Source organism: Musca autumnalis, unplaced genomic scaffold (assembly GCF_047663935.1).
Source record: "Musca autumnalis isolate F117 unplaced genomic scaffold, ASM4766393v1 scaffold_5, whole genome shotgun sequence".
In the NCBI taxonomy this organism is placed as follows: domain Eukaryota; kingdom Metazoa; phylum Arthropoda; class Insecta; order Diptera; family Muscidae; genus Musca; species Musca autumnalis.
In genome coordinates, this window is record NW_027412088.1 from 27,472,535 (window position 1) to 27,492,904 (window position 20,370).

Sequence of the window (20,370 nt, forward strand, 5' to 3'; positions counted from 1 at the left end):
AAAGGCCGATATAAACGTGGATTTTTTAAAAAAAATTTAGAGGAACTAAAAGCCGATATAAACGTTGATTTTGAAAGAATTTTTAGAGGAACTAAAGCCCGATATAAATTTGGACATTTTAATGAATTTTTAGAGGAACTAAAATCCGATATAAACGTGGTTTTTTTAAGAATGTTTAGAGGAACTAAAGGCCGATATAAACGTGGATTTTTTAAAGAATTTTTAGAGGAACTAAAGGCCAATATAAACGTGGATTTTTTAAAGAATTTTCAGATGGACTAAAGGCCAAAATAAACGTGGATTTTTTAAAGACTTTTCAGAGGACCTAAAGGCCAAAATAAACGTGGATTTTTTAAAGACTTTTTAGAGCACCTAAAGGCCAATATAAACGTGGATTTTTTAAAGACTTTTTAGAGCACCTAAAGGCCGCTATAAACGTGGATTTTTTAAAGAATTTTCAGAGCACCTAAAGGCCAAAATAAACGTGGATTTTTTGAAGACTTTTCAGAGCACCTAAAGGCCAAAATAAACGTGGATTTTTTGAAGACTTTTCAGAGCACCTAAGGCCAAAATAAACGTGGATTTTTTAAAGAATTTTCAGATGGACTAAAGGCCAAAATAAACGTGGATTTTTTAAAGAATTTTCAGATGGACTAAAGGCCGATATAAACGTGGATTTTTTAAAGAATTTTCAGATGGACTAAAGGCCAATATAAACGTGGATTTTTTAAAGAATTTTCAGATGGACTAAAGGCCGCTATAAACGTGGATTTTTTAAAGAATTTTTAGAGGAACTAAAGGCCGATATAAACTTGGATTTTTTAAAGAATTTTTAGAAGAACTAATGGCCGATATAAACGTGGATTTTTTAAAGATTTTTCAGAGCATCTAAAGGCCAATATAAACGTGGATTTTTTAAAGAATTTTCAGAGCATCTAAAGGCCAATATAAACTTGGATTTTTTAAAGAATTTTCAGAGCATCTAAAGGCCAATATAAACGTGGATTTTTTAAAGAATTTTTAGAGGAACTAAAGGCCAATATAAACGTGGATTTTTTAAAGATTTTTCAGAGCATCTAAAGGCCAATATAAACGTGGATTTTTTAAAGAATTTTTAGAGGAACTAAAGGCCAATATAAACGTGGATTTTTTAAAGAATGTTTAGAGGAACTAAAGGCCAATATAAACGTGTATTTTTTAAAGAATTTTGAGAGGAACTAAAGGCCAATATAAACTTGGATTTTTTTAAAGAATTTTTAGAGCACCTAAAGGCCAATATAAACGTGGATTTTTTAAAGAATTTTTAGAGCACCTAAAGGCCAATATAAACGTGGATTTTTTAAAGAATTTTTAGAGCACCGAAAGGCCAATATAAACGTGGATTTTTTAAAGAATTTTTAGAGGATCTAAAGGCCGATATAAACGTGGATTTTTAAAGACTTTTTAGAGCACCTAAAGGCCAAAATAAACGTGGATTTTTTAAAGAATTTTTAGAGAACCTAAAGGCCAATATAAACGTGGATTTTTTAAAGAATTTTTAGAGGAACTAAAGGCCGATATAAACGTGGATTTTTTAAAGAATTTTTAGAGAACCTAAAGGCCAATATAAACGTGGATTTTTTAAAGAATTTTTAGAGAACCTAAAGGCCAATATAAACGTGGATTTTTTAAAGAATTTTTAGAGAACCTAAAGGCCGATATAAACGTGGATTTTTTAAAGAATTTTTAAAGGAACTAAAGGCCGTTAGGAGCATGGATTTTTTAAAGAATTTTGGAGGACCTGAAGACCAATGTAAACGTGGATTTTTTAAAGAATTTTTAGAGAACCTAAAGGCCGATATAAACGTGGATTTTTTAAAGAATTTTTAGAGGAACTAAAGGCCAATATAAACGTGGATTTTTTAAAGAATTTTTAGAGGAACTAAAGGCCAATATAAACGTGGATTTTTTAAAGAATTTTTAGAGGAACTAAAGGCCAATATAAACGTGGATTTTTTAAAGAATTTTTAGAGGAACTAAAGGCCAATATAAACGTGGATTTTTTAAAGAATTTTTAGAGGAACTAAAGGCCAATATAAACGTGGATTTTTTAAAGAATTTTTAGAGGAACTAAAGGCCAATATAAACGTGGATTTTTTAAAGAATTTTTAGAGCACCTAAAGGCCAAAATCAACGTGGATTTTTTAAAGACTTTTCAGAGCACCTAAAGGCCAAAATAAACGTGGATTTTTTAAAGACTTTTCAGGGCAACTAAAGGCCGATATAAACGTGGATATTTTAAAGAATTTTTAGAGGAACTAAAGGCCAATATAAACGTGGATTTTTTAAAGAATTTTTAGAGGAACTAAAGGCCGATATAAACGTGGATTTTTTAAAGACTTTTCAGAAAAGCTAAAGACCAATATAAACGTGGATTTTTTAAAGACTTTTCAGAGCAACTAAAGGCCGATATAAACGTGGATATTTTAAAGAATTTTTAGAGGAACTAAAGGCCGATATAAACGTGGATTTTTTAAAGAATTTTTAGAGGAACTAAAGGCCAATATAAACGTGGTTTTTTTAAAGAATTTTTAGAGGAACTGAAGGCCAATATAAACGTGGATTTTTTAAAGACTTTTCAGAAAAGCTAAAGACCAATATAAACGTGGATTTTTTAAAGACTTTTCAGAGCAACTAAAGGCCGATATAAACGTGGATATTTTAAAGAATTTTTAGAGGAACTAAAGGCCGATATAAACGTGGATTTTTTAAAGAATTTTTAGAGGAATTAAAGGCCAATATAAAGGTGGATTTTTTAAAGAATTTTTAGAGGAACTAAAGGCCAATATAAACGTGGATTTTTTAAAGAATTTTTAGAGGAACTAAAGGCCAATATAAACGTGGATTTTTTAAAGAATTTTTAGAGGAACTAAAGGCCAATATAAACGTGGATTTTTTAAAGAATTTTTAGAGCACCTAAAGGCCAAAATCAACGTGGATTTTTTAAAGACTTTTCAGAGCACCTAAAGGCCAAAATAAACGTGGATTTTTTAAAGACTTTTCAGGGCAACTAAAGGCCGATATAAACGTGGATATTTTAAAGAATTTTTAGAGGAACTAAAGGCCGATATAAACGTGGATTTTTTAAAGAATTTTTAAAGGAACTAAAGGCCGATATAAACGTGGATTTTTTAAAGACTTTTCAGAAAAGCTAAAGACCAATATAAACGTGGATTTTTTAAAGACTTTTCAGAGCAACTAAAGGCCGATATAAACGTGGATATTTTAAAGAATTTTTAGAGGAACTAAAGGCCGATATAAACGTGGATTTTTTAAAGAATTTTTAGAGGAACTAAAGGCCAATATAAACGTGGTTTTTTTAAAGAATTTTTAGAGGAACTGAAGGCCAATATAAACGTGGATTTTTTAAAGACTTTTCAGAAAAGCTAAAGACCAATATAAACGTGGATTTTTTAAAGACTTTTCAGAGCAACTAAAGGCCGATATAAACGTGGATATTTTAAAGAATTTTTAGAGGAACTAAAGGCCGATATAAACGTGGATTTTTTAAAGAATTTTTAGAGGAATTAAAGGCCAATATAAAGGTGGATTTTTTAAAGAATTTTTAGAGGAACTAAAGGCCAATATAAACGTAGATTTTTTAAAGAATGTTTAGAGGAACTAAAGGCCAATATAAACGTGGATTTTTTAAAGAATTTTTAGAGGAACTAAAGGCCAATATAAACGTGGATTTTTTAAAGAATTTTTAGAGGAACTAAAGGCCAATATAAACGTGGATTTTTTAAAGAATTTTTAGAGGAACTAAAGGCCAATATAAACGTGGATTTTTTAAAGAATTTTTAGAGGAACTAAAGGCCAATATAAACGTGGATTTTTTAAAGAATTTTTAGAGGAACTAAAGGCCAATATAAACGTGGATTTTTTAAAGAATTTTCAGATGGACTAATGGCCGCTATAAATGTGGATTTTTAAAGAATTTTCAGATGAACTAAAGGCCGCTATTAACGTGGATTTTTTAAAGAATTTTCAGGTGGACTAAAGGCCGCTATAAACGTGGATTTTTTAAAGAATTTCCAGGTGGACTAAAGGCCGCTATAAACGTGAATTTTTTAAAGAATTTTCAAATGGACTAAAGGCCGCTATAAATGTGGATTTTTAAAGAATTTTCAGATGGACTAAAGGCCGCTATAAATGTGGATTTTTTAAAGAATTTTTAGAGGAACTAGAGCCCTATATAAATGTAAACTTTTTAAAGAATTTTTAGAGCACCTTCTGTTCCATGACAAAACTTTCTCTTCTTTGATACCTTTATTAGAGCTCCCTTTGCTCATCTTAGGCAAATTTCAAGTTTGTAGCATGAGCCCCAGCAACCGCCTACGCTCTGGGATATTGCGGCTTGTTTAATCTTATGTAAAAAAATCCTTGTTGTCTTTCTAGATCTCTTATTAAAGTTTATCCGCCATGATTGCTTAATATCATACCACAAAAATCTTATTACAATGTTGCCATAGATAATATCTACAACTTTTTTGGCTTCTACGGCTTCTTCATGTTCTTGTTATCTTTCGTCATTTGTTCTGCATATCTTAAACTTACCTAATAGCACCAATAAAGGTATCGTTGTCATGCCACCACGTTGCCACTCTTCCAGTGAGACGGTGCCATCGGCATCATAGTCAATTTCTATCATCATATCTTGCAAAATCTGTAAAATTGTCGAGATGACAAAGAAGTAGAAGAAGGATGAGATGAAAACGATGATATCAAAATAGAGTTATTTGCAGGTGAAGAATACATGTACAGAACTAAATATGTATGTTATGGGTATGAATAAAAATATGTGTGTGTTTGTATAAAGCTTCTAATGATTTTGTAAAGCAATGTGCATATGTATGTGTATGTCTGTAGTCGAATATTTGAATTGTCACTTATATTTTATGGAGTGTTGGATAAAAGAAGAAGAAGACGATGACACAAGTGTTTGACATTTAAGAAAGCTATCAAGTTCAGATATCTTGATTTGAGAGATTCAATACTTTTTCTTCTGTATTATTATGTAAGCCATGAAAATATTTCTCAAAATATAGAAGAACATTTACTAATGGCATGACAATCATAAATATTGTCAAAAAGTGTATACCGGAGTATTTTGTTTACATTGAGTACACATACTTTAAATTGCAGTGCATTCATTTGAACAAATATTTGTAGATGTGGGAAATTCATGAGAATTTATTTTATTTAGTTTATGTTTGTAATGAAGATGCTCACAACATTGAGTTATTACATAAACCATGGCAACGTACAGTTTTAATTAAGTGGTACTGTGGGTTGTATACGTGTTGCCACCATGTATACGCACCGATGTACACTGCAAATACATACTTGATTTAATGTGTGAAACCTAGGCAGGGAGCACTAATTTGAACAATTTATTAGATTATTTAACATAGAAGTTGTTCCACGAACAGTGTAGTTATTCCCCGAAATGCAATGTTAACTAATTCAACCAATTGTAAAGCAGAACTAGGAGATAAACGTAAAAATTAGCAAAAACTCATGTATTGTGTTGGCTGTATTCCATATAGAGGACTTGAAGGCCGTTATAAACGTGGATTTTTTTAAGACTTTTCGAAGGACTTGTAGGCCATAATAAACGTGGATTTTTTAAAGACTTTTCGGAGGACTTGAGGGCCATTATAAACGTGGATTTTTAAAGACTTTTCGGAGGACTTGAAGGCCATTATAAACGTGGATTTTTTAAAGACTTTTCGGAGGATTTGAAGGCCATTATAAACGTGGATTTTTTAAAGACTTTTCAGAGGACTTGGAGGTCATTATAAACGTGGATTTTTAAAGACTTTTCAGAGGACTTTAAGGCCATTATAAACGTGGATTTTTTAAAGACTTTTCAGAGGACTTGAAGGCCATTATAAACGTGGATTTTTTAAAGACTTTTCAGAGGACTTGAAGGCTATTATAAACGTGGATTTTTTAAAGATTTGTTAAAGACTTTTCAGAGGACTTGAAGGCCATTATAAACGTGGATTTTTTAAAGACTTTGAAAAGGACTTGAAGGCCTCTACAGACGTGGATTTTTTAAAGACATTTCAGAATACTTTAAGGCCTCTACAGACGTGGATTTTTAAAGACTTTTCAGAGGATTTTAAGGCCTACAGACGTGGATTTTTTAAAGACTTTTCATAGGACTTTAAGGCCTCTACAGACGTGGATTTTTTCAAGACTTTTCAGAGGATTTTAAGGCCTCTACAGACGTGGATTTTTTAAAGACTTTTCAGAGGACTTTAAGGCCTCTACAGAATTGGATTTTTTAAAGACTTTTCAGAGGACTTTAAGGCCTCTACAGACCTGGATTTTTTAAAGACTTTTCAGAGGACTTTAAGGCCTCTACAGAATTGGATTTTTTAAAGACTTTTCAGAGGACTTTAAGGCCTCTACAGACCTGGATTTTTTAAAGACTTTTCAGAGGACTTGAAGGCAATTATAAACGTGGATTTTTTAAAGATTTTTTAAAGACTTTTCAGAGGACTTGAAGGCCATTAAAACGTGGATTTTTTAAAGACTTTTCAGAGGACTTGAAGGCCATTAAAACGTGGATTTTTTAAAGACTTTTCAGAGGACTTGAAGGCCGTAAAAACGTGGATTTTTTAAAGACTTTTCAGAGGACTTGAAGGCCGTAAAAACGTGGATTTTTTAAAGACTTTTCAGAGGACTTGAAGGCCGTAAAAACGTGGATTTTTTAAAGACTTTTCAGAGGACTTGAAGGCCATTATAAACGTGGATTTTTTAAAGACTTTTCAGAGGACTTGAAGGCCATTATAAACGTGGATTTTTTAAAGACTTTTCAGAGGACTTGAAGGCCATTATAAACGTGGATTTTTTAAAGACTTTTCAGAGGACTTGAAGGCCATTATAAACGTGGATTTTTTAAAGACTTTTCAGAGGACTTGAAGGCCATTATAAACGTGGATTTTTTAAAGACTTTTCAGAGGACTTGAAGGCCATTATAAACGTGGATTTTTTAAAGACTTTTCAGAGGACTCGGAGGCGGTTATAAACGTGGATTTTTTTAAATCTACATGCGCCTGAAAGTGACCTTGGCATTAAGATTCTCGTAGAAGATTAAAATGCTAATATTGGCAGGAAAATATATTTGGACCTACCGCAGAGGAATCTTCGACCAATTGCCGTCACCTCAACAATTATGTATTTGTGTTTGAGTTCGCGCATTTTTTCACCATGGGAGCGGCAATTTATTCCGGAATACCTGCTCCAAGATCTTTTGGCCGGGATAGAGATGAACCCCAGGCTATGGATATGTTCCGTGTGACAGACCCACATCCATCACATGTCAATATCGGGGAGTGGGTGCACTTTCGGCGCCTTAATCGCCTCCTCGATTACTGCGATAAGAGTTATGTTGCCTTTCAGCGTTTCCCCAACTTCGTCGTACGATTCTTCGTAGTTATCGGAATACGAGATATCCCCGCAATTTCCAACAAACACAGCATCTAACATCCAATGTTGTTATTTAACACCCCGGAAATGCATCATTTCTGCAATGCAATTGCAATGGTCTTCGCAAGAAAGTCAAAGAAAGTGTATGCTATACGAGTCACAGGAACATCAATGTCGTCGCGACCCACGAAAAAAGCACACCGTCTCCTGTAGCTTGCAACTTTGCAATGGTTACACAGTTTTGTGTGAAAGATCGTACAAGAAGCAGAGGAGGAGGACTTGCCTTCCTTTTATACAAGTCTGTCCAGTCTGGAATGTGTGGGGAGTAGCAGTCAGGTGTGGAACTGCCGAGGTAGAGTTGCGAAACGCTTATATATTTCGCAGATAAATAGATGCGTCACCTAAAGGTGACGCACTGTATTATAGCTGCCATGACGTAAAGTATGAGTTTGGTTGCGGATTTGTATTTAGTCGGAGACTGAAACATCTGGTATCCAGCTTCACCCCCAGTGAATGAAAGACTTGCTGCAATTCGAATAAAAGCTAAATTCTTCAACATCAGCTTTATTTGCGCTCATGCTCCCACCGAAGAAAAGGACGAACAGACCAAAGATATATTTTACGAGCACTTAGAAGAAACATATGACCGTTGCCCTGCCCATGACATTAAAATCATTCTAGGCGATTTTAATGCCAAAATTGGAAAGGAGAATATCTTTGGCCCAACAGTCGGGAAATTCAGTCTCCACAGTGAAACATCTGACAATGGTATGAGGCTGATAGACTTTGCAGCTGCAAAAAACATGGTAGTTAGCAGCACCAGATTTCAACATCTCGACATCCATAAGGGCACCTGGCGTTGTGATAGATGGAAGACATTCATCAAGCGTGTTGGATGTACGATCGTTCCGAGGCGCAAACATTGATTCGGACCACTACCTTGTTGCAGCAAAGATACGCACCCGCTTAAACGTAGCACACAAAGTACAAACAGACACAACTCGAAAGTTAGACATCGGTAAGCTGCAATCACAATAGATAGCCACAGCATATTCCACTCAACTGGCGCAATTGCTTAATCAAAGCACTCCTCATCCCGATAACGTATCAGCGCAATGGCAAACCATTGCCTACTCCATGCAAACAGCCGCAAAATCCATACTTGGATACCAGAGACCTCCACCAAGGAATCCATGGTATGATCAGGAGTGTCGTGCTGCCACCGAAGAGAAAAATGCGGCATATAGGGCTACTTTACAATCCGTAGCATCGCGTAGCGCACGAGAGAGATACAGGGAGAAAAGGAGAGAGGAGAAACGTCTTTTCAGCAGGAAAAAGAGAGAGATGGAAAAGCGGGAGTGTGAAAAAAATCGAGATGTACAGGAGCCAGAATGAAGTCCGAAAATTCTACCAAAGAGTCAAGCATCAAATTGATGGCTTTGGTACAGGCACATCCTCCTGTGGAGACCAGCAAGGTAATCGGGTAACTGATACAGATAGTGTACTCAGGATATGGAAAGAAAATTTTTTAAAACTGTTGGTATCCAATAGCAGCGAAGACGACGAAGATACCACAGTCCCAATCCCAGAAGATGGTATTGAATGTATACCGCCCAGCCAAGATGAGGTAAAGATAGCAATAAATCGGCTGAAGAATAATAAGGCAGATGGAGCCGATGGCTTACCAGCCGAGCTGTTCAAAACCGGAGGCGACACGCTGATAAGGAGTATTCATCAGCTAGTTAGCACCATCTGGCTGGAGAACGAGTACCCGACGATTGGAACCTGAGTATCCTGTGCCCCGTCCACAAGAAGGGAGATAAGACTGTATGCTCTAACTATAGGGGCATAAGTCTACCCCCGATTGCCTACAAGATCGTGTCAGGGATATTGTGCGAACTATGGTCAACGAGATAATTGGACCATAGACCTGGTGGTAAATCCTGGAGAAGATCCAAGAGATGCAGTTCGACACCTACCACCTTTTTGTCGATTATAAAGCAGCCTTCGACAGCCCGCAAAGCTCATCCGGATTTGTAAAATGACTTTAACTGACACGAGGTCCTTAGTTAAAATAGGAAAGAACCTCTCCGAAGAGTTTTGTACCAAAAGAGGTTTCAGACTAGGAGACAGCCTTTCGTGTGATCTCTTCAACATCCTGCTGTATCAGTAAAAGAAGTAACTGATACCTTTATGAAGATCGAAGGAGAATCTGCTAAGGTGGGTCTGGCGTTAAACGGTGAGAAGACCAAGTTAATGGTGTAGACGAGCAATGCGTCCATTGAGCTTGGACCAACTGTGGAAGTTGGCTACTATAATTTTGAGGTAATAAAAGACTTTGTCTCGGCACCTCCGTAAACACAACAAACGTCATCAGTTGTGAAATAAAAAGAAGAATTCTATTGGCCAACAGATGCTACTTTGGCTTAAGTAAGCAGTTTAAAAACAAAGCCACCTCTCGTCAAACAAAAATAACGCTCTACAAAACACTGATACTACCCGTGCTGATGTATGGTTCCGAAGCCTGGGTACTTGCGCAAGCAGATAAGGCAGTGCTTGGCGTGTTTGAGAGAAAAATTCTTCGAAAGATCTACGGACCAATCTGCGTTGACGGTGAATAACGACGTCGCATGAACCATGAGCTGTATCTGCTATATAACGACATCAATATTGCTAAACGTATCGAGATGCAACGATTGCGTTGGCTAGGCCATGTCGTAAGAATGAGCGATGATGAACCCGATAAAAAGGCGTATAAATACGGACCGCTTGGTCGTGCACGCAGAATTGGCAGGCCAAGAAATAGATGGCGCAAACAAATGGATGATGAGATGAAAAGCCGTGCTATTCCAGAGTGCGAAGCAAGAAATAGAGAGAAATGGAGATCTTTTCTTAGTTCGTCCTATGGAACAAATGTTCTGCGTCGACACCATCAACTTGGTCTTCTCACCGTTTACCGCCAGACCCACTTTAGCAGATTCTCCTTCGACCTTCATAAAGGTATCAGTTACTTCTTTTACTGATCGGCCCATGATGTCTATATCATCAGCATAAGCAAGGTACATGTGGCTATTGGTGTAGATTGTGCCATTTCTTTTCACGTTTGCCTATCGTATAACCTTTTCCAGCAGGATGGTGAAGAGATCACACGAAATGCTGTCTCCTTGTCTGAAACCTCGTTTGGTACCAAACTCTTCGGAGAGGTTCTTTCCTATTTTAACTGAGGACCTCGTGTTAGTTAAAGCCATTTTACAAAGCCGGATGAGCTTTGCGGGGATACCAATTTCAGACATGGCTTGGAATACATTTGAACGCAGCGGGCTGTCGAAGGCTGCTTTATAATCGACAAAAAGGTGGTAGGTGTCGATCTGCATCTCTTAGGTCTTCTCCAGGATTTGCCGCAGGGTTAAATATCTGGTCAATGGTGTACCTACCAGGTCTAAAGCCACATTGGTTTGGTCCAATTATCTCATTGACCATAGGCTTTAGTCGTTCGCACAATATCCCTGACACGATCTTGTAGGCAATAGGGAGTAGTCGTATGCCCCTATAGTTAGAACATACAGTCTTATCTCCCTTCTTGTGAACGGGACACAGGATACTCAGGTTCCAATCGTCGGGTACTCGTTCTTCCTGCCAGATGGTGGTCCGGTTTTGAACAGCTCGGCTGGTAAGCCATCGGCCCCTGCTGCCTTATTATTCTTCAGCCGATTTATTGCTGTCTTTACCTCATCTTGGCTGGGCGGTATACATTCAATACCATCTTCTGGGATTGGGACTGTGGTATCTTCGTCGTCTTCGCTGCTATTGGATACCAACAGATTTGAAAAATGTTCTTTCCATATCCTGAGTACACTATCTGTATCAGTTACCAAATTACCTTGCTGGTCTCTACAGGAGGATGTGCCTGTACCAAAGCCATCAGTTTGATGCTTGACTCTTTGGTAGAATTTTCGGACTTCATTCTGGCTCCTGTACATCTCGATTTTTTCACGCTTCCGCTTTTCCATCTCTCTTTTTTACTGCGGAAAAGACGTTTCTCCTCTCTCCTTTTCTCCCTGTATCTCTCTCGTGCGCTACGCTTTGCTACGGATTGTAAAGTAGCGGCATGCATTTTTCTCTTCGGTAGCGGCACGACATTCCTGGTCATACCATGGATTCCTTGGTGGAGGTCTCTGGTATCCAAGTATGGATTTTGCGGCTGTTTGCATGGAGTGGGCAATGCTTTGCCATTGCGCTGATATGTTATCGGGATGAGGAGTGCTTTGATTAAGCAATTGGGCTAGTTGAGTGGAATATGCTGAGGCTATCTGTTGTGATTGCAGCTTACCGATGTCTAACTTTCGTGTTGTGTCTGTTCGTACTTTGTTTGCTACGTTTAAGCGGGTGCGTACCTTTGCTGCAACAAGGTAGTGGTTCGAATCAATGTTTGCGCCTCAGAACGATCGTACATCCAACACGCTCGATGAATGTCTTCCATCTATCACAACATGATCATTTTCATTTCTTGTTTTCTGATATGGAGACAGCCGGGTGGCCTTATGAATATCGAGATGATTAAATCTGTTACTGCTAACTACCATGTTTTTTGCAGCTGCAAAGTCTATCAGCTCATACCATTGTCAGATGTTTCACTGTGGAGACTGAATTTCCCGACTGTTGGGCCAAAGATATTCTCCTTTCCAATTTTGGCATTAAAATCGCCTAGAATGATTTCAATGTCATGGGCAGGGCAACGGTCATGTGTTTCTTCTATGCGCTCGTAAAATATATCTTTGGTTTGTTCGTCCTTTTCTTCAGTGGGAGCATGAGCGCAAATAAAGCTGATGTTGAAGAATTTAGCTTTTATTCGAATTGCAGCAAGTCTTTCACTGGGGTGAAGCTTGATACCAGGTGTTTTAGCCTCCGACTAACTACGAATCCGCAACCAAACTCATGCTTTACGTAATGTACTTTTCAAGTACGTCTGCCAATGCGAAGACTGCACCTTCTCTATAAAGAGTGCAAACATTCCAGGTGCAGATTCGCAGATCATGGTCCTTAAAACGTTTGCGGGGTTCGTCAACTTTAGAGGGGTTTGTTTTTCTTTTTTTTCGTTTTTTCATAGTATGCTGCTTTTTTCTAGGGGAGGGTTACTAACCCGACGCCCAAACCCAAGTTTTTAACGTTCTTATGGGTGAACGCGCGGCACATGTTAGCTCACTACCTTTAACGGTTGTTAAAGGCAGTTCACCAGGTGACACCACGGGGAGGTCAGTGTCCACTTTAGATGAAAGTGGGACCAAGATAAATCCTGGGCTTTGCCATGTTAAAACCGGTCAGGACCGTTCCCTGGTACCTTTCTTTCCCTACGTCACCCCTATCGAAAAGATATGACTCCCAAAATATGATTCACTTCGATAATAGACTATGTCGGTCCATGCCTTTAAGTTCCTCCTCCGCAACACTCTTGAACTTTAATCCTAATCCACATTTTTGTCGGCAAGTTCAAATGTCCCGAAATTGTTTCAATTCACATGGGCTTAGGGTATATCTTTGTCGGCAATGCCAACTGATACTTTTTTACTTGTTCTGGGACAAGTCCGTACATTCTGAGCAAATGACCGAAAATCTGTTAAAAAAAAACTACTAGCACCACGTGTAGTGGCTGGCGTGTTCGACAAGTTTAGAACGGATCCGCCAATTCGGTCCAAAATTTAGAATTCATAATATTTTGTCCAAACTTATTATACCCTACACCACTATGTGGTAAGGGGTATTATGTGTTAGTGCATTTGTATGTAACATACAAAAGGAAGCGAGATAGACCCATAGTTCCTTCGAGGGATATACATAGAATCACTTTCTGAGTCGATTTATGCATGTCCGTCCGTCCGTCCGTTCGCAACATACAGGTCGCATTTGTTGACCGATTTCGCTGAAAATTGGGGAATACCATTTTTTTAGCCGTCGGAAGAACGCTATTGCTTTTGGTGAAAATCGGTTCAGATTTGGATATAGCTCCCATATATATTTTCGCCCGATTTCACGTATTGGCTGCACCAAACACGCTATATACGTCCAATTTTGATGAAATTTTGAATGTGTGACTGAATTTTGTCTATAAATAAGTGTGCAAAATTATATTGAAATCAGTCCGGATTTGGATATAGCTCCCATATATATTTTCGGCCGATTTCACGTATTTCCTGTACCACACACGCTGTATATGTCCGATTTCGATGAAATTTGGAACGTGTGACTAAATTCAGTCATGAAATAAATGAGCCAAATTATATCGAAATCGATTCAGATTTGGATATAGCTCCCATATATATGTTCGCTCGATTTCACGTATTTGCTGCACCAAACACGCTATATACGTCCGATTTTGATGAAATTTGAAATGTTTGCTTGAATTCGGTCTAGAAATAAATGTGCCAAATTATATCGGAATCGGTTCCGATTTGGATATAGCTCCCATATATATTTTCGGCCGATTTCACGTATTTTCTGTACCAAACACGCTATAAATTTCCGACTTCGATGCAATTTGGAATGTGTGACTGAATTCAGTCTAGAAATAAATGTGCAAAATTATATCGAAGTCGGTTCAGATTTCGATATAGCACCCATATATATTTTCGGCCGATTTCGTTTTTTTTTCTGCTTCAAACACGATATATAAGTCAGATTTCAATGATATTTGGAATGTGTGACTGAATTCGGTCTGGAAATAAATGTGCCAAATTATATCAAAATCAGTTAAGATCTGGATATAGCTCCGATTTATATTTTACATATTCACAGTGGTGTAGGGTATCATATAGTCGGCCCCGCCCGACTTTGATCCTTTCCTCACTGGTTTAAGTTCGAAGATTGGCAATATCAGTCCACACCTTTCGATGGTGCCCCGTTAGCCTGAAGGCCGAGGGACAATATCAAAAGTTGTTTAAAGTTGGCAAAATACACCTCAGCATAATGTTAGCTTACGTATTTCGAGTAATTGCAGCCATGTAAAATTTCTCTTACTCGATGATCAAAAGGAGGTCCCACATCACTGTGTATAAATTCGAACACAATACGACACTACTTATAGAGGCAGACTTCCACAATTGCCACATCTGATATTCATGTTCTAAGCTTACCAAATTCCTTACGAGTTTTCTTGTTTACAGTCTAGCTTTCGTTGCCATTCCAATTACCTACAAAAAAATCTTTTCAAATAAAAACCAACTAAATTATGCTCTTACAATTAACTACAACTTAAATATTCTTTACTTTTATTACACAAATAAAAGGAGAGCTGAAGAAGAAGAAGAAATAAAGTTAAACAACAAAATAAAGACAAATAAGAAATAAAAAACAAAAACGAAAACAATTACAATTCATAGAAATAAAATGTAATTCTGTCGTCATACAAAACTCATCAAATTCTATTACAGCTAATAATAATAAAGAACTTAATTCTAACATTTCTTTATTATTATGACAAGAAAGACAGAACAAGAATAAGATGCAGAAGGAGACATCTTAGTATATTCGCTGAGACTAGGTGGTTGGCTGGCAGGCTTTAATGTCTAAATCAGAAAGTTTCTGTAACATCAACCTTAATAACCTCAGTAAATGTCTTTGTTGTGATTTTGCTTTGCCAAGAGTTGTGATTTCTTTTTTTTTCTGTTGTTGTTGAGCTTACAAGAGTCTGTCTCTGAGTATAAGGACAAGCAGAGAATGTCAACATTCTTAAAGACAAGTCAAGTAAACACAAAAGTAAAAAGACGAGGAAGAAGTTGAACATTTTGTGTGATGTTACACTTCTTAAATGTCTCTCTCAATAGTTATGACGTATCAACAACGTCAACAGCCACCATAGTCGTCAGCCAAATTCTTGCGCCAGATTTAATGATTACAACAGCCACTTGCCATGCAGCAGCTAAAGTGGATACTTTCATCATAAATGTGAAGTAGCAAGAGAATGCGGCTCCTCACACTTTGCCATACTTCTTAGGTAAATTTTTAATCACAAACTAGGCACAGTGGGTGCCATTAACGTCAGCAGTATAATGTAATGTAAGGTAAATGCTTTGTTAGCTACCTGTTATTTACAATAATTTAAAGGCCAACATTTAATGAATAATATCAGCTGTTTATAGCTAATCATATAGTTCATATTTTCTACATAAATATTTAAACGCATTGTAAAACCCCCCAACATTTTTCTCCCCTACAAAGTTAAGTGGTCCTCCCCCATGATATGCATATAATCTTGTTTTCTTAAGCTCTTAAGATTTGTGTGAAAATATTTAAATAATAATAGCTGTTGCTGCTCACTTTCTCATGTCTCTTCTGTTCCTTTATATTGCCAACACTTTTAAAGTGGTCCTCCCCTACCATGAAGTTGACTTTGCTTAAGTACTTTTTAGCTGGGAAAATGGGTACCCACTGAAGGTGTGTGTAAATTGTTTTATGTGATGACAGTTGTAAATCTACAAGTAGCTGTAGAACGCTATGCAATTTATGCCAGTCAAGGTGTAAGGCAAACGTTCGGGCAGGCGGCAACCAAGCAAATTGTGCATTAAAGATTTATGTGCAAGGATATCTGTTTGTTTTTCTTGTCATTACATATGTCTTTTATGTGTATGTGTGTGTGTTGGAATTTAAAGCCAAATATTTGATTTATTATGGAAGTTGAAATTAAGAATTTATGCTGGGCTTTTAATTGAAAATTTATAGAGTTTTTTCTTTTCGAAGGATAAGGGATCATCAAAGAACTTAAGCTCTATAATGATGATACATACAAATTGTAATGCACAGGAATTCGATAAGTTTGTTAAAGATGTTTCTGTTTTACACAAAGTATAAAATATGAACGATAAAATATAAATTACAAAATAAAAACCAGTAAGGAAAGGATCAAAGTCGGGCGGGGCAGACTATATGATACCCTACACCACTGTGAATATGTAAAATATATATCGGAGCTATATCCAGATCTTAACCGATTTTGATATAATTTGGCACATTTATTTCCAGACCGAATTCAGTCGCACATTCCAAATATCATTGAAATCGGACTTATATATCGTGTTTGGAGCAGAAAATACACGAAATCGGCTGAAAATAGATATGGGTGCTATATCCAAATCCGAACCGATTTCGATATAATTTGGCACATTTATTTCTAGACTGAATTCAGTCACACATTCCAAATTTCATCGAAATCGGAAATATATAGCGTGTTTGGTACAGAAAATACGTGAAATCGGCCGAAAATATATTTGGGAGCTATATCCAAATCCGGACCGATTTCGAAATAATTTGGCACATTTATTTCTAGACTGAATTCAGTCACACATTCAAAATTTCATCAAAATTGGACGTATATAGCGTGTTTGGTGCAGCAAATACGTGAAATCGGGCAAAAATATATATGGGAGCTATGTCCAAATCTGAACCGATTTTCACCAAAAGCAATAGCGTTCTTCCTATGACTAAAAAAGTTGTAGTCCCCAATTTTCATACAAATGCACAAAGACATAATACCCCTTACCACTGTGTGGTGTAGGGTATAAATACTAGCAAAACGCCCGCTGGGTGACGTAGGGGATGGAAGATACCAAGCAACGGTCCTGACCGGCTTTAACATGGCAAAGCCCAGGATTAATCTTGGTCCCTCTTTCATCTCAAGTGGACACTGACCTACCCGTGGTGTCGCCTGGGGAACTGCCTTAACCACTCGTTAAAGGTAGTGAGCTAACATGTGCCGCGCGTTCACCCATAAGAACGTTAAAAACTTGGGTTTGGGCGTCGGGTTAGTAACCCTCCCCTAGAAAAAACAGCCTACTATGAAAAAACGAAAGAAAAGAAAAACAAATCCCTCTAAAGTTGACGACCCCCGCAAACGTTTTTAGGACCATGATCTGCGAATCTGCACCTGGAATGTTCGCGCTCTTTATAGAGAAGGTGCAGTCTTCGCATTGGCAGACGTACTTGAAAAGTACAAGGCCGATATTACTGCCATACAGGAAATACGATAGAACGGGAAAGGCGTCACAACAACACCTAAAGGTGACGCACTGTATTATAGCTGCCATGACACAAATCATGAGTTTGGTTGCGGATTTGTAGTTGGTCGGAGGTTAAAACAGCTGGTCTCCAGCTTCACCTCCGTGAATAAAAGATTCGCTGCAATTCGATTAAAAGCAAAATTCTTCTACATCAGCTTTATTTGCGCTCATGCTCCCACTGAAGACAAGGACGAACAGACCAAATATATTTTTACGAGCGCTTAGAAGAAGCATATGACCGTTGTCCTGCCCATGACATTAAATTTATTCTAGGCGATTTTAATGCCATAAAGGAAAGGAAAATATCTTTGGGCCAACAATGGGAAAATTCAGTCTCCACAGTGAAACATCTGCAATGGTATGAGGCTGATTGACTTCGCAGCGGCAAAAAACATGGTAGTTAGCAGCACCAGATTTCAACATCTCGACATCCATAAAGGCACCTGGCTGTCTCCAGATCAGAAAACAAGAAATCAAATTAATCACGTTGTGATAGATGGAAGAAATGCATCAAGCGTGTTGGATGTACGATCGTTTCGAGGAGCAAACAGAGACTCGGACCACTACCTTGTTGCAGCAAAGGCACGCACCTGGTTAAACGTAGCAAACAAAGTACGAACAGACACAACACGGAAGTTAGACATCGGTAAGCTGCAATCACAACAGATAGCCACAGCATATTCCACTCAACTAGCCCAATTGCTTAGTCAAAACATTCCTCATCCCGATAACATATCGGCGCAATGGCAAAGTATTGCCCACTCCATGCAAACAGCCGCAAAATCCATACTTGGATACCAGAGACCTCCACCAAGGAATCGATGGTATGATCAGGTGTGTCGTGCTGTTACCAAAGAGAAAAATGCGGCATATAGGACTAATTTATAATCTGTAGCAACGCGTAGCGCACGAGAGAGATATCGGGAGAAAAGGAGAGAGGAGAAACGTCTTTTCCGCAGGAAAAAGAGAGTGATGGAAAAGCGTGAAAAAATCTAGATATACAGGAACCAGAATGAAGTCCGAAAATTCTACCAAAGAGTCAAGCATCAAACTGATGGCTTTGGTACAGGCACATCCTCCTGTAGACACCAGCAAGGTAATTTGGTAACTGATACAGATAGTGTGATCAGGATATGGAAAGAACACTGTTCAAAACTTTTGGTATCCAATAGCAGCGAAGACGACGAAGATACCACAGACCCAATCTCAGAAGATGGTATTGAATGTATACCGCCCAGCCAAGATGAGGTAAAGACAACAATAAATAGGCTGAAGAATAATAAGGCAGCAGGAGCTGATGGCCTACCAGCCGAGCTGTTTAAAACCGGAGGCGACACGCTGATAAGGTGTATGCATCAGCTAGTTAGCTCTATCTGGCAGGAAGAACGCGTACCCGACGATTGCAACCTGAGTATCCTGTGCCCCGTCCACAAGAAGGGACATAAGACTGTATGCTCTAACTAAAGGGGCATAAGTGTACTCCCTATTGCCTACAAGATCGTGTCAGGGATATTGTGCGAACGACTAAAGCCTATGATCAACGGGATAATTGGACCATACCAATGCGGCTTTAGACCTGGAAAGTCCACCATTGACCAGATATTTACCCTGCGGCAAATCCTGGAGAAGACCGAAACCTACCACCTCTTTGTCTATTATAAAGCAGCTTCGACAACCCGCTGCGTTCAAAGGTGTTTCAAGCCATGTCTGAATTTGGTATAACCGCAAAGCTCATCCGGCTTTGTAAAATGACTTTAACTGACACGAGATCCTCAGTTAAAATAGGAAACAACCTCTCCGAAGAGTTTTGTACCAAAAGAGGTTTCAGACAAGGAGACAGCCTTTCGTGTGATCTGTTCAACATTCTGCTGGAAAAGGTTATACGAGAGGCAAACGTCAAAAGAAGTGGCACAATCTACACCAATAGCCACATGTTACTTGCTTATGCTGATGATATAGACATCATGGGACGATAGGTAAAAGAAGTAACTGATACCTTTTGAAGGTCGAAGGAGAATCTGCTAAAGTAAACGGTGAGAAGACCAAGTTAATGGTGTCGACGCGTCCATTGAGCTTGGACCAACTGTGGAATTTGGCTCCTATAATTTTGAGGTAGTAAAAGACTTTGTCTACCTCGGCACCTCCGTAAACACAACAAATGACATCAGTTGTGAGATAAAGAGAAAAATTGTATTGGCCAACAGATGCTACTTTGGTTTAAGTAAGCAGTTTGAAAACAGTGCCACATCTCGTCAAACAAAAATAACGCTCTACAAAACACTGATACTACCCGTTCTGATGTATGGTTCTGAAGCCTGGGTACTTGCGCAAGCAGATAAGGCAGTGCTTGGCATGTTTGAGAGAAAAATTCTTCGAAAGATCTACGGACCACTCTGCGTTGACGGTGAATATCGACGTCGCATGAACCACGAGCTGTATCTGCTATACAACGACATCAATATTGTTAAACGTATCGAGATGTAGCGATTGCGTTGGCTAGCGATGATGATAAGATGATAATAATGAGCGATGATGAACCCGCTAAAAAAGCGTATAAATACGAGCCACATGGCGGTGCACGCAGAATTGGCAGGCCAAGGAATAGATGGCGCAAACAAGTGGATGAAGAGATGAAAAGTCGCGGTATTCTAGAGCGCGAAGCAACAAATAGGGAGAAATGGAGATCTTTTCTTAGTTCGGCCTATGGAACAAATGTTCTGTAATGGGCCAGCTAAGTAAGTAAATAAGTAATTCAAATCACAATCATACGCACTAAGGTACCAACTTTTAAAAAGGAAAACCCAAAAAGTTAAAACACAAAAAATGCCATAACTCATCTATTTTT

The 20,370-nt window shown here is 38.0% G+C and overlaps 1 protein-coding gene across 6 annotated transcripts in view; it reads right to left on the minus strand.

Moving 5' to 3' along the window:
• Positions 1 to 20,370, minus strand: part of Dgk (diacyl glycerol kinase 1) — a 410,387-nt gene that overhangs the window by 67,252 nt on the left and 322,765 nt on the right. For all 6 annotated transcript variants that reach the window (XM_073990829.1, XM_073990828.1, XM_073990827.1 and 3 more), the window contains one exon: positions 4,597 to 4,705. In XM_073990829.1, the coding sequence (XP_073846930.1) occupies positions 4,597 to 4,705 (109 nt within the window). The remainder of the gene's footprint in view (positions 1 to 4,596; positions 4,706 to 20,370) is intronic.